The following is a 15,788-nucleotide window of genomic DNA, read 5'->3' as shown; positions in this document are numbered from 1 at the left end:
CCGGTCGTCTTATTCATCACAGGATGGTAAGAAAAAAAATAAGGTCACAGAAGAGCTGTTGGACATTGAGAAGCTCACACAAGAAAGAAACAATATACATGCTCAGAATGTGGGAAATGTTTTACTGATTTCTGAGTTCTTTGATGTACAAAATGACTTGATTTAAAAATGGCTTCTCTTCTGTTTTCATGTTCAGAATGTGGGAAATCAAGTTTTGTTCAACATCATAGAACTCACACAGGGGAGAAACCATTTTCATGCTCAGCATGTGGAAAAAGTTTTACTTACAGATCAAGTCTCGTTGAACATGAAAAATCTCACACAGTGGAGAAGCCATCTTTATGTTCAGAATGTGGGAAATGTTATACTTGGAAAACAAACTTATTAGTCATCAAAGAACTCACACAAGAGATAAACCATTTTCATGCTCAGAATGTGGAAAATGTTTTACTTGGAAATCAGCTCTTCTTCAGCATCAAAGAATTAACATAGGAGAGAAGCCAATTCAGAGCAATAAATGATGCAGATAACACATCTATATATTAACCATGTACATAGGATATCTGACATTTATACATATATCATATACTGCATCTCCAAACTTGTTACCAATTGTTAATAAAAGTTTTCTTTTGAAACTTATGCAGCTATGTCATGTCATACAGCTCAACTACATGTACATTACACATATACAGCTCTACTGTATACATACAGCTCAGCTACATGTACATTACACATATACAGCTCTACTGTGTACACATACAGCTCAGCTACATGTACATTACACATATACAGCTCTTCTGTGTACACATACAGCTCAGCTACATGTACATTACACATATACAGCTCTACTGTGTGCACATACAGCTCAGCTACATGTACATTACACATATACAGCTCTACTGTGTATACATACAGCTCAGCTACATGTATATTACACATATACAGCTCTACTGTGTACACATACAGCTCAGCTACATGTACATTACACATATACAGCTCTACTGTGTACACATACAGCTAAGCTACATGTACATTACACATATACAGCTCTACTGTGTACACATACAGCTCAGCTACATGTACATTACACATATACAGCTCTACTGTGTACACATACAGCTCAGCTACATGTACATTACACATATACAGCTCTACTGTGTACACATACAGCTCAGCTACATGTACATTACACATATACAGCTCTACTGTGTGCACATACAGCTCAGCTACATGTACATTACACATATACAGCTCTACTGTGTATACATACAGCTCAGCTACATGTACATTATACATATACAGCTCTACTGTGTACACATACAGCTCAGCTACATGTACATTACACATATACAGCTCTACTGTGTACACATACAGCTCAGCTACATGCACATTACACATATACAGCTCTACTGTGTACACATACAGCTCAGCTACATGCACATTACACATATACAGCTCTACTGTGTACACATACAGCTCAGCTACATGCATATTACACATATACAGCTCTACTGTGTACACATACAGCTCAGCTACATGTACATTACACATATACAGCTCTACTGTGTACACATACAGCTCAGCTACATGTACATTACACATATACAGCTCTACTGTGTGCACATACAGCTCAGCTACATGTACATTACACATATACAGCTCTACTGTGTGCACATACAGCTCAGCTACATGTAAATTACACATATACAGCTCTACTGTGTGCACATACAGCTCAGCTACATGTACATTCCACATATACAGCTCTGTGTACACATACAGCTCAGCTACATGCACATTACACATATACAGCTCTACTGTGTACACATACAGCTCAGCTACATGCACATTACACATATACAGCACTACTGTGTACACATACAGCTCAGCTACATGTACATTACATATATACAGCTCTACTGTGTACACATACAGCTCAGCTACATGTACATTACACATATACAGCTCTACTGTGTACACATACAGCTCAGCTACATGTACATTACACATATACAGCTCTACTGTGTACACATACAGCTCATCTACATGTACATTACACATATACAGCTCTACTGTGTACACATACAGCTCAGCTACATGTACATTACACATATACAGCTCTACTGTGTACACATACAGCTCAGCCACATGTACATTACACATATACAGCTCTACTGTGTACACATACAGCTCAGCCACATGCACATTACACATATACAGCTCTACTGTGTACACATACAGCTCAGCTACATGCACATTACACATATACAGCTCTACTGTGTACACATACAGCTCAGCTACATGCACATTACACATATACAGCTCTACTGTGTACACATACAGCTCAGCTACATGCACATTACACATATACAGCTCTACTGTGTACACATACAGCTCAGCTACATGCACATTACACATATACAGCTCTACTGTGTACACATACAGCTCAGCTACATGCACATTACACATATACAGCTCTACTGTGTACACATACAGCTCAGCTACATGCACATTACACATATACAGCTCTACTGTGTACACATACAGCTCAGCTACATGTACATTACACATATACAGCTCTACTGTGTACACATACAGCTCAGCTACATGTACATTACACATATACAGCTCTACTGTGTACACATACAGCTCAGCTACATGTACATTACACATATACAGCTCTACTGTGTACACATACAGCTCAGCTACATGTACATTACACATATACAGCTCTACTGTGTACACATACAGCTCAGCTACATGTACATTACACATATACAGCTCTACTGTGTACACATACAGCTCAGCTACATGTACATTACACATATACAGCTCTACTGTGTACACATACAGCTCAGCTACATGTACATTACACATATACAGCTCTACTGTGTACACATACAGCTCAGCTACATGTACATTACACATATACAGCTCTACTGTGTACACATACAGCTCAGCTACATGTACATTACACATATACAGCTCTACTGTGTACACATACAGCTCAGCTACATGTACATTACACATATACAGCTCTACTGTGTACACATACAGCTCAGCTACATGTACATTACACATATACAGCTCTACTGTGTACACATACAGCTCATCTACATGTACATTACACATATACAGCTCTACTGTGTACACATACAGCTCAGCTACATGTACATTACACATATACAGCTCTACTGTGTACACATACAGCTCAGCCACATGTACATTACACATATACAGCTCTACTGTGTACACATACAGCTCAGCTACATGCACATTACACATATACAGCTCTACTGTGTACACATACAGCTCAGCTACATGCACATTACACATATACAGCTCTACTGTGTACACATACAGCTCAGCTACATGCACATTACACATATACAGCTCTACTGTGTACACATACAGCTCAGCTACATGCACATTACACATATACAGCTCTACTGTGTACACATACAGCTCAGCTACATGCACATTACACATATACAGCTCTACTGTGTACACATACAGCTCAGCTACATGCACATTACACATATACAGCTCTACTGTGTACACATACAGCTCAGCTACATGCACATTACACATATACAGCTCTACTGTGTACACATACAGCTCAGCTACATGCACATTACACATATACAGCTCTACTGTGTACACATACAGCTCAGCTACATGCACATTACACATATACAGCTCTACTGTGTACACATACAGCTCAGCTACATGTACATTACACATATACAGCTCTACTGTGTACACATACAGCTCAGCTACATGTACATTACACATATACAGCTCTACTGTGTACACATACAGCTCAGCTACATGTACATTACACATATACAGCTCTACTGTGTACACATACAGCTCAGCTACATGTACATTACACATATACAGCTCTACTGTGTACACATACAGCTCAGCTACATGTACATTACACATATACAGCTCTACTGTGTACACATACAGCTCAGCTACATGTACATTACACATATACAGCTCTACTGTGTACACATACAGCTCAGCTACATGTACATTACACATATACAGCTCTACTGTGTACACATACAGCTCAGCTACATGTACATTACACATATACAGCTCTACTGTGTACACATACAGCTCAGCTACATGTACATTACACATATACAGCTCTACTGTGTACACATACAGCTCAGCTACATGTACATTACACATATACAGCTCTACTGTGTACACATACAGCTCAGCTACATGTACATTACACATATACAGCTCTACTGTGTATACATACAGCTCAGGTACATGTACATTAGCTTTTCCAAGGCTTTTCCTGGACTCCAGAGCAGAGCTCCTCACACAGCCTGTCCTTGCTCTGTCAGCTGCCGAACTGGACAATCCCCCGCCCCTTTAAAGCCAGGATTGTGGGGAATGACCCCCACCCTACTCATTCCCAGTAAAGCCGTCCCAGGTTGGCCACACTTCCAGCCACACTACAGAACTATCGACTTGCTGCACCGCAGTAGACACTAGATAAATAATGTGGCTTTACTTCACCAAGGCCAGGAACCCTGGTGGCACATAGCGTCCATCAATCACCATCCCTTTCACCTTCTCACATACCCCCCCCCCCCCCCCCTTTGTTCAAGCCTGAGGGGGTGAACACTCATGTAACAGTGTACCCGGGACATGGTATCGGCATTGCCAAGCAACCGAGTCCTGTGCTCAACTGTGAATTTAAAATTTTGTGGCCAGACACTTAATGGCCAGGTACTCTCCACTATACTATACCTGGTCTCGGCCGGGGCAAGTTTGCGACTGAGGAAGACAACGAGATGTTCTTCCCATTGACTTCATGTGAGAGTACAGCACAGAGACCTACCTCAGAGGCCTCGGACTGCACTATAAACTCCTTTTTGAAATCGGGTGTCACCAGAATCGGAGACCCGCATAGGGCCGGCTTTAAAGCGGAGAAAGCCTGCTCTGCTTGTTCATTCCACCCCACCATTACCGACTTGCGTCCTTTCAAGAGGTCCGTTAAGGGCGCAGCAACTGTAGCGAAATGGGGATGAACTCACTTGTCGGGTAGTGACAGGACGTGGCCAATTCCGTATGGCCTCCACTTTGTTTACCTGAGGTTTAACAACCCCACGCCCAATGATGTACCCCAGGTATTTGGTCTCTTCCAGACCAATGGCAATTTTTTTGGGGTTAGCCGTTAACCCAGCTTTCCTGAGGGAGTCTACCACGGCCTGCACTTTTGGAAGATGACTTTCCCAATCTGCGCTGTAAATGACGATATCGTCCAGGTAGGCTGAAGCATACCGACGATGTGGTCGGAGCACAATGTTCATTAACCTTTGGAACGTAGGGGGAGCACCATGTAGACCAAAGGGTAACACCTTGTATTGGAACAGGCCCTCTGGTGTAACAAATGTGGTTTTCTCCTTGGCAGCCTCCATCAAGGGTACCTGCCAGTACCCTTTTGTGAGGTCCAAAAGAGAAATTTACCGGGCTTGTCCCAGCTTCTCAATAAGCTCATCCACTCTGGGCATGGGATACGAATTGAACTTGGAAACTTCATTCAGTTTCCGGAAATCGTTACAGAACCGTAACGTACCGTCTGGTTTGGGTATTAAGACTATCGGGCTAACCCACTCACTTTTCGATTCCTCAATAACGTCCAACTTCAACATTTGTTGTACTTCCTCCACGATGGCTTGTCACCGCGCCTCAGGTACCCGGTATGGTTTCAACCGTATTTTCCCCTGAGGTTCAGTGACAATGTCATGGCGATGACACAAGTACATCCCGGGAGATCTGAGAACACATCGGTGTTCCTACTGACGAACTCCATGACCTCCAGAGTTTGTGCAGTGGAAAGGCTGTCAGCCATCTTTACTGTGGCCGCCGCTTCCCTTGCACAAGACTGAGGGACAGGAACCTCTACCCCTAATAAGTCTGGCCGGCAGCTGTCATTCTCACCAGTCTCCCTATTTTTCCAAGGTTTTAGGAGATTTACATGGTATACCTGCTCTGGCTTTCTTCATCCATGCTGGTGTACCTTGTAGGTTACTTCCCCTACCTTTTCAACCACCTCGTAGGGACCCTGCCACCTAGCCAGGAACTTACTATCAACCGTTGGTACGAGAACCAGAATCCGATCTCCTGGGTTAAAATTCCATACCCTAGCCTGACGATTATAAACCCTGCTCTGAGCTCGCTGAGCGGCCTCCATATGTAACCCTGACTAAGGGCAACACTGTTTCCATTCGTTCCCGTAACTGAGTGACATGCTCAACTACACTTTTGTGCGGGGTAGGCTGTTGTTCCCATGCTTCTTTAGCTATGTCTAATAGTTCACGTGGATGTCTCCCGTATAACAGTTCAAAGTGCGAGAACCCAGTAGAGGCCCGGGGCACTTCTCGCACTGCGAACATGAGATAGGGCAGCAAAAGATCCCAATTCTTCCCATCTTTAGCCACCACTCACTTTAACATATTTTTTTATGTTTGGTTGAATCTTTCTACCAGGCCATCTGTCTGGGGGTGATACACCGAGGTCCGTAGCTGTTTTACCACCAACTGTTCCACATTCTCACCCTGTACCTGATTTACCCGGTACAACATCCCTTGGTGAACCACAAAATGGGGATATACCGTCTCGGCCCCCGGTTGTTGGGGTGCATCTTCCACCACCAAGACATTTTCCCAGGCCCGAGACAACGTTGGGTCTTGGTGTTGGGCAGTACCAAAATTGCCCCCAGAGACGTTGAGGTCTGCCAACTCGGGCCCTGGAGGCAGCTCCTCTACATCTCCCACCATTACATGCAAGGGAGACGCTTGTGTGTCTTCTTCTCTGTGAGTGGTCACCCCTACCGTGGGTACATCAGGATCAGATTCCCAAGGTTCTGGGGTCACCCCTGAATAAGGCCAATCTATTGGGGACAGCACCTGCCTCACAGGTTTGGGGGACTTTTATCTGGGGCCAAAAAAACACATAACCTGGAAAGTCTCTCCCAATGATCAGTTTGTGAGGGAGTTTTGTAGCCACAGCCATTTCATGGGTCCACTGGCCGGATGGGGATGCTACAGTCACCAGGGCGGTGGGGTAGTCTCTCAAGTCCCCGTGTATGCACATCCTGTATAGTCTATGCGGGGTACCAACTCCGACCTCACCAGAGTCACCATGCTGCCCGAGTCCAGTTGTGCCTCCACCTCACGCCCTCTCAACTTCACCCTGCACAGGTGTCCTGACTCTCCTGCCTTGGGGATTCCTGCGGCACATAGTCTCTGGGCATACATGGAGGGGCAGTGAGCAAGGTTAACGTCCATAGGTTCTCCCAGGTTAAGACAATTGGCCTAGACATGTCCTGGTTCGTGACAGCCCCAACACAGCAACGGGGCAGGGTTTTTAGGTAATACCTCCCGGGGAACCCTAGGGACTAGTGACATCTTGGGCAAGGATGGGGTCCTCCGGGGTTTAACCGCCTCCTCCCACAGTCTGTTGGTGGCCTTGTACCTTTCCACCAAGTCCACCATGCCCAGGGCATTGCTAGGGGATATCTGGCCAACCCAACTCCGGAGGGGAGTGGGCAAAGCCCTATAAAACATGTTGGCCAGGAAATGGTCAAGCATAGCAGAGGGGGACAGCAGGACCTCTTGCTGTAGCCACTTCTGGAGCCGCTACAACAAGTCATAGTATTGCGGCCGGGCAGGTTCAGCCAGATTATATTCCCACTCCCTCACACGCTGGGCCCAGACCTACACAGTAACCCCCAGTCTTGCGAGTATTTCACCCTTCACCGTGCTGTAGTCTGCCGCTTGGTCATCTGGCAAATCAAAGTAGGCCTGCTGGGACTGAGAAGTCAGGAAGGGGGTGATGACCTCAGCCCACTGGTCATGGGGTAGCTTCTCCCTCTCAGCCCACTCTCTCCAACACCGCCAAATAAGCCTCTACATCATTGGCCGCTGTCATCTTTGGCATCGACATCCGTACAGCCATCCGGGCGTCATAGTAGGTCCTTGTCGTTGCTGCGGTCTGCAGCGCCATCATCTGCTGCAACAGTAGCTGGTTGGTCTCATGCAGGTGTGCTGTTGTTTTGCCATGGTCTGCTGGTGTTGCCTGGTGGTCTCCTGCTGGAGTGCCATGGACTGCTGTTGTGCTTGTATCAGCTGTCTAATCGCCTCTTCCATGGTGTTGGATGGGCCCTAAAGTGCAGCAGCAGCTTTCACCCAGGACATACGCTTCTGGCCTTCTAAATGTCCACAGAATTAAATTGCAGTGTCTTTATCATGCAGTTGGCCCTAGCAACACCATCAGCGTCTCTTGTCAAAAGCGTACTGCAACTTCAACGCTGGCCTCACTGCATTGCCCGCATCCTCCACCAAATGTGAAGACTCGCTCTTGCAAATAGATGCGGTTGCAGTATTGAGGTAAGTAGACAGTGTTTTTAAATCAAAGTCCAGTGTTTTATTGACACTTAAATAAACAGCAAACACAGTCTTTAATGTAGGATAAAGGAAAACAGCATAACAAAGTTCACCTTCACTCTCTTTGGTGTTTGTTCACACCTGGGGTTTGTGCGGTGTGGCACACAGCAAGGGCTTTTCCTGACCTCCAGAGCAGAGCTCCACACACAGCCTCTCCATGCAGTGTCAGCTGCCAAAAGACAATCCCCCTCACCTGGTGAGGTAGGCTACCTTTTAAAGCCAGGAAAAAGCTGGCCTGGATTGTGGGGAATGACCCCCACCCTACACTTGGTCATTCCCAGTAAAGCCGTCCCATATTGGCCTTCCAGCCACACGACAGCCCTAGTGTCCAGCTGCATCAGCAGACACTAGAGAAAAACTCGGCTTTACTTCACCAAGGACAGGAGCCTTGGTGACACATAGCGTCCATCCACTATGATCCCTTTCACCTTCTCACAATGTATAATGTACATATAGCTGAGCTGTATGTGTACACAGTAGAGCTGTATGTGTGTAATGTACATGTAGCTGAGCTGTATGTGTACACAGTAGAGCTGTATATGTGTAATGTACATGTAGCTGAGCTGTATGTGTACACAGTAGAGCTGTATATGTGTAATGTGCATGTAGCTGAGCTGTATGTGTACACAGTAGAGCTGTATATGTGTAATGTACATGTAGCTGAGCTGTATGTGTACACAGTAGAGCTGTGTGTAATGTACATGTAGCTGAGCTGTATGTGTACACAGTAGAGCTGTATATGTGTAATGCACATGTAGCTGAGCTGTATGTGTACACAGTAGAGCTGTATATGTGTAATGTGCATGTTGCTGAGCTGTATGTGTACACAGTAGAGCTGTATATGTGTAATGTACATGTAGCTGAGCTGTATGTGTACACAGTAGAGCTGTATATGTGTAATATACATGTAGCTGAGCTGTATGTGTACACAGTAGAGCTGTATATGTGTAATGTGCATGTAGCTGAGCTGTATGTGTACACAGTAGAGCTGTATATGTGTAATGTACATGTAGCTGAGCTGTATGTGTACACAGTAGAGCTGTATATGTGTAATGTGCATGTAGCTGAGCTGTATGTGTACACAGTAGAGCTGTATATGTGTAATGTACATGTAGCCGAGCTGTATGTGTACACAGTAGAGCTGTATATGTGTAATGTACATGTAGCTGAGCTGTATGTGTACACAGTAGAGCTGTATATGTGTACTGTACATGTAGCTGGGCTGTATGTGTACACAGTAGAGCTGTATATGTGTAATGTACATGTAGCTGAGCCGTATGTGTACACAGTAGAGCTGTATATGTGTAATGTACATGTAGCTGAGCTTTATGTGTACACAGTAGAGCTGTATATGTGTAATGTGCATGTAGCTGAGCTGTATGTGTACACAGTAGAGCTGTATATGTGTAATGTGTCCTCAGGTCCATCATGATGTATTTTTGGGACATTTTCTATGGTCCTTCCCATTTCTCAGGTCGCTCCCATCATTTCTATCTATTCCATCCACCATTCCTGTACATCTTATATTTAGCAGTTTGGTACCTAACATCCCCTGAGTCCTTGATATTGTTGTTTTCTTCTTACTATTTGTCCATCTATCTATTCCCACTATCCTGTGTGACTTCATGATCTCTATATATATCGTCTCCTCATTAATGGCGTCTTTCTTCCCATATACCTCTCTATACTCCATCACTTCTGTGAGTTTGTGCGGAGCCTCTATCACTATGTGGGAACCATAATAAGGAATTGCAGGAATAGCGGCTGCAGATTGTTCCTATTGTGGAATATTCATCTACTTGGGATATATGAGAACTACTTGGTATTATTCTCTCTATACCCTAAGGTTCTATTAATAAGGATTTGGGAATAATATATTCTATCTTTTTGTTCTGGCTCTTAATTCTTATATACTGGACCATACTATGAATACTGGATGGAATCTTCACCAATGATCATTTGTTACCGATCTTATGTCCTCATGTCTATCTAATTACAGGAAATGTATTAACATGATGGTTATTTACTAATAATCTTCAATATTCCTATGTTTTTGTATAATAGTCTATTGTATGTTTTTTGTGTCTGTTCTCCACTCACATTGTATATAGTTCTATGCATATCTCCTCCATCCCTGATTAACTCAAATGGTATTATGAGAGAAACACGTTGGAAGAAGGAGTCAGAGATTTAGTGATACGGTTTTGTGTGAACCATATAGTTATCTCGGAGACCATATAACCACTCAATACTAACTTTCCTATACCCTTCCACACATTATATTAGGTAAGGGTAAGTATCGGTTAGGTAGGGATAGCCTCTAGTGGGCGGAGATTAGGGATGGTCACCTGTACCCCTGCCCCCACCCCCTATTGATTCTTTATTGATGGCATAATTTCATTCATTGTTACTACTATTATACATTTGTTGACATTTGATGTATCTGTATTTCCATTTACTGTAAATTCTATATTGTGTATTTTTGTAATATTCTAATGTAGCAGTAAAAGTCACGTTTTATCTTATTGGGCCTCATTGGTATTTTTGCTCCTATTTGTTCTACGTATAAAAGAGGAAAGAACTAGAGAGGCCAAGGAGGAGTGCGGGGGCCACAAAATGGGCCCTATAGAAGGAGAGACTGAGGAGAATTCCATATCCACATGAGGAGGAATATAAAGGGGAGGATGAGAAAAAGAAGAGCGAACGAGCTCTAATAATCCAGACGAAGGAAAAGCTTTATAATAAGTGTGTAAATCCGGAAACACAAAACCGCCGTCTAATGTCTTCAGGGTGAGCGTCTATACGGGACACGTGGTCTCTTCTGAATCATAACAAAATTACTAAATAACCATCGGATAGAAGAAAAATAACAATTCCGTACTATGATAGGGACGGACTGTACAAATATAAAATATTATTGGTAAATATAAGATTTAAGAACCTTTTTCCTTCCAATCCACGACATATATGGGAATTTACGAGCGTGTAACTGGGTCTTCAATCCGTGTAATAATGGCGCAAAGTGTGAAGTAAAGAGATCTTGTACCAGATGTGATCAGATCTCTAGGGATTTTATACCCCGGGGAGGACAAAGAAAAGGAAAAGAATTACACCGATGTTTACTGAACCCGGGGGACGCTGACATATTGACGACTTCTCATATAGAAAAATGGATTTTATGATCTGAGACCGTAAATAGACGTCAAGACGGGAAACGCTCATCTAGGGTTTGTGATAAATAAAAGTATCTGCAGCGTCTTATGTTCAGAAGAGACGATCTTCAAGGGAGACGCGCGGATCCTGTCTGATGCCTTGAATTAAAGTCTCTATAATCATAAAGAGAAGGGGGCGGGGACAACACTGACGCGTTACATTCCCTATATACAACGTCAGGGACAATATTACATTTATTATAAATCCAGTGTGCGGAGATGAATATAAGAATAATAAATCATATAAGAAAGAAAACTTTTATTAACAATTGGGAACAAGTTTGGAGATGTAGTATATGATATATGTATAAATGTCAGATATCCTATGTACATGGTTAATATATAGATGTGTTATCTGCATCATTTACTGCTCTGAATTGGCTTCTCTCCTGTGTGAGTTCTCTGATGTTTAACAAGACTTGATTTTAACGTAAAACATTTCCCACATTCTGAACATAAAAATGGCTTCTCCCCTGTGTGAGTTCTTTGATGTACAACAAGACTTGATTTCTCAGTAAAACATTTCCTACATTCTGCACATGAAAATGGCTTCTCTCCTGTGTGAGTTCTTTGATGTACAACAAGGCTTGATTTAAAAGTAAAACATTTCCCACATTCTGAGCATGAAAATGGCTTCTCTTCTGTGTGAATTCTTTGATGTTCAATAAGATTTGGTTTCCGAGTAAAACACTTCCCACATTCTGAACATGAAAATGGCTTCTCTTCTGTGTGAGTTCTTTGATGTTCAATAAGATTTGGTTTCCGAGTAAAACACTTCCCACATTCTGAACATGAAAATGGCTTCTCTCCTTTGTGAGTTCTCTGATGTACAACAAGATTTGATTTAAAAGTAAAACATTTCCCACATTCTGAGCATGAAAATGGCTTCTCTCCTGTGTGAGTTCTTCGATGTCCAGCAAGATGTGATTTCTTAGTAAAACATTTCCCACATTCTGAGCATGAATATGTTTTCTTTCCTGTATGAGCTTGATGATGTCCAACACCCCTTCTGTGACGTTTTTTTTGCTGAACATCCTGTGATGACTGAGAAGACAGGACCTGTATATAAGGATGAGATGACAGATCTTGGCTGTGAAGGGCTGAGGGTGTATCTGGGATAATGGAATGTTCTTCATATGTATCTTGTGTGATATCATCATCTGCTTTATAATCTGAAGATATAAGATTCTCCTCTGATCTCCTGGTACAAGAATCTGCAGAGAATAACACAGATTTTACTATTAGTATTAACTCCTTAACATCCCAGGACATTTAAGCTTTTGTGTTTTCTTTTTCTCTCCTCTCCTCATAGCCATAACTCTTTTATTTTTCCATCTACACTGTGTTTAAGAGCTTGTTTTTTGTGGGACCGATCTTACATTGTATTAACAAGCATTAAAATATATGTCAGGTCCATATGATCACAGCGATATCTAATTTGCATAGTTTTCGTTACGCGTTACTTTTTAAAAACAATTACAACAAAATAATGTCAAAATACTATTGGAGGGGGTTCATTTACATTTTTAAAAACATCTTTTGAATTTATTTATTTTTTACACTTTTTGGTCCCTCTATAGGACTTGTATAAGCAGTCATTGGATTGCTCATACAGATCAGTGCAGTACATATTTACTACATTGACCCATTAGAGCCGACCATAGACAGGCTGTATCAATAGCAGAGTCCTAGCAAAGGCCTCGGGCTGCCATGATGATGGATAGGCCCCCCCCATATTCGCTTTGTGGGGAGCCAATACTTACCACTGCTTCACCAATGATTATCACTGAGGCTGTATAAATGCTGATGTCAGCTTTGACTGTAGCATCTAATTGGTTAATAGCCAGCACCAGAGATTGCTCTATGTCAGAGGGGGCACAGGTCCCGGGCCCACCCCATACACCCTTAACTGCCCCATAAGGTAAATAAACATAATGGGTCATTAAGGAGTTAAACGTTTCATATACTCATAGTTAAATCTTGTCCAGAATATGATGTAATGGAACAATCATCATCCTACCTTGTGTTAATGATCACTGTGTATAGTCTCCTGTAATGTCTCCATGATAATCTTCTCCTCGCTGTGTATAGTCTCCTGTAATGTCTCCATGATAATCTTCTCCTCGCTGTGTATAGTCCAGTAATGTCTCCATGATAATCTTCTCCTCGCTGTGTATAGTCCCTGTAATGTCTCCATGATAATCTTCTCCGCGCTGTGTATAGTCTCCTGTAATGTCTCCATGATAATCTTCTCCTCGCTGTGTATAGTCTCCTGTAATGTCTCCATGATAATCTTCTCCTCGCTGTGTATAGTCTCCTGTAATGTCTCCATGATAATCTCCTCCTCGCTGTGTATAGTCTCCTGTAATGTCTCCATGATAATCTTCTCCTCGTTGTGTATAGTCTCCTGTAATGTCTCCATGATAATCTTCTCCTCGCTGTGTATAGTCTCCTGTAATGTCTCCATGATAATCTTCTCCTCGCTGTGTATAGTCCTGTAATGTCTCCATGATAATCTTCTCCTCGCTGTGTATAGTCTCCTGTAATGTCTCCATGATAATCTTCTCCTCGCTGTGTATAGTCCCTGTAATGTCTCCATGATAATCTTCTCCTCGCTGTGTATAGTCCTGTAATGTCTCCATGATAATCTTCTCCTCGCTGTGTATAGTCTCCTGTAATGTCTCCATGATAATCTTCTCCTCGCTGTGTATAGTCCCTGTAATGTCTCCATGATAATCTTCTCCTCACTGTGTATAGTCTCCTGTAATGTCTCCATGATAATCTTCTCCTCGCTGTGTATAGTCCCTGTAATGTCTCCATGATAATCTTCTCCTCGCTGTGTATAGTCCTGTAATGTCTCCATGATAATCTTCTCCTCGCTGTGTATAGTCTCCTGTAATGTCTCCATGATAATCTTCTCCTCGCTGTGTATAGTCTCCTGTAATGTCTCCATGATAATCTTCTCCTCGCTGTGTATAGTCTCCTGTAATGTCTCCATGATAATCTTCTCCTCGCTGTGTCTAGTCCTATAATGTCTCCATGATAATCTTCTCCTCGCTGTGTATAGTCTCCTGTAATGTCTCCATGATAATCTTCTCCTCGCTGTGTATAGTCTCCTGTAATGTCTCCATGATAATCTTCTCCTCGCTGTGTATAGTCTCCTGTAATGTCTCCATGATAATCTCCTCCTCGCTGTGTATAGTCTCCTGTAATGTCTCCATGATAATCTTCTCCTCGCTGTGTATAGTCTCCTGTAATGTCTCCATGATAATCTTCTCCTCGCTGTGTATAGTCTCCTGTAATGTCTCCATGATAATCTTCTCCTCGCTGTGTATAGTCTCCTGTAATGTCTCCATGATAATCTTCTCCTCGCTGTGTATAGTCCTGTAATGTCTCCATGATAATCTTCTCCTCGCTGTGTATAGTCTTGTAATGTCTCCATGATAATCTTCTCCTCGCTGTGTATAGTCTCCTGTAATGTCTCCATGATAATCTTCTCCTCGCTGTGTATAGTCTCCTGTAATGTCTCCATGATAATCTTCTTCTCGCTGTGTATAGTCTCCTGTAATGTCTCCATGATAATCTTCTCCTCGCTGTGTATAGTCTCCTGTAATGTCTCTATGATAATCTTCTCCTCGCTGTGTATAGTCTCCTGTAATGTCTCCATGATAATCTTCTCCTCGCTGTGTAAAGTCTCCTGTAATGTCTCCATGATAATCTTCTCCTCGCTGTGCATAGTCTCCTGTAATGTCTCCATGATAATCTTCTCCTCGCTGTGTATAGTCTCCTGTAATGTCTCCATGATAATCTTCTCCTCGCTGTGTATAGTCTCCTGTAATGTCTCCATGATAATCTTCTCCTCGCTGTGTATAGTCTCCATGATAATCTTCTCCTCGCTGTGTATAGTCCTGTAATGTCTCCATGATAATCTTCTCCTCGCTGTGTATAGTCTCCTGTAATGTGTCCATGATAATCTTCTCCTCGCTGTGTATAGTCTCCTGTAATGTCTCCATGATAATCTTCTCCTCACTGTGTATAGTCTCCTGTAATGTCTCCATGATAATCTTCTCCTCGCTGTGTATAGTCTCCTGTAATGTCT

General features: G+C 42.8%; 1 protein-coding gene across 1 annotated transcript in view; it reads right to left on the bottom strand.

Moving 5' to 3' along the window:
* LOC130297920 (uncharacterized) overlaps positions 1 to 15,788 on the bottom strand; it is a gene marked incomplete at its 5' end in the record, with an annotated part of 145,804 nt that overhangs the window by 99,632 nt on the left and 30,384 nt on the right. The window contains 3 exon segments of the mRNA XM_056550769.1: positions 5,118 to 5,343; positions 6,571 to 6,938; positions 12,062 to 12,903. Coding sequence (XP_056406744.1) covers positions 5,118 to 5,343; positions 6,571 to 6,938; positions 12,062 to 12,903 — 1,436 coding nt within the window.

Source organism: Hyla sarda (genome assembly GCF_029499605.1).
Source record: "Hyla sarda isolate aHylSar1 chromosome 1 unlocalized genomic scaffold, aHylSar1.hap1 SUPER_1_unloc_1, whole genome shotgun sequence".
In the NCBI taxonomy this organism is placed as follows: Eukaryota; Metazoa; Chordata; class Amphibia; order Anura; family Hylidae; genus Hyla; species Hyla sarda.
The sequence above is the reverse complement of the archived record's forward strand: the minus strand, read 5'-3'. Positions and strand labels throughout refer to the sequence as shown.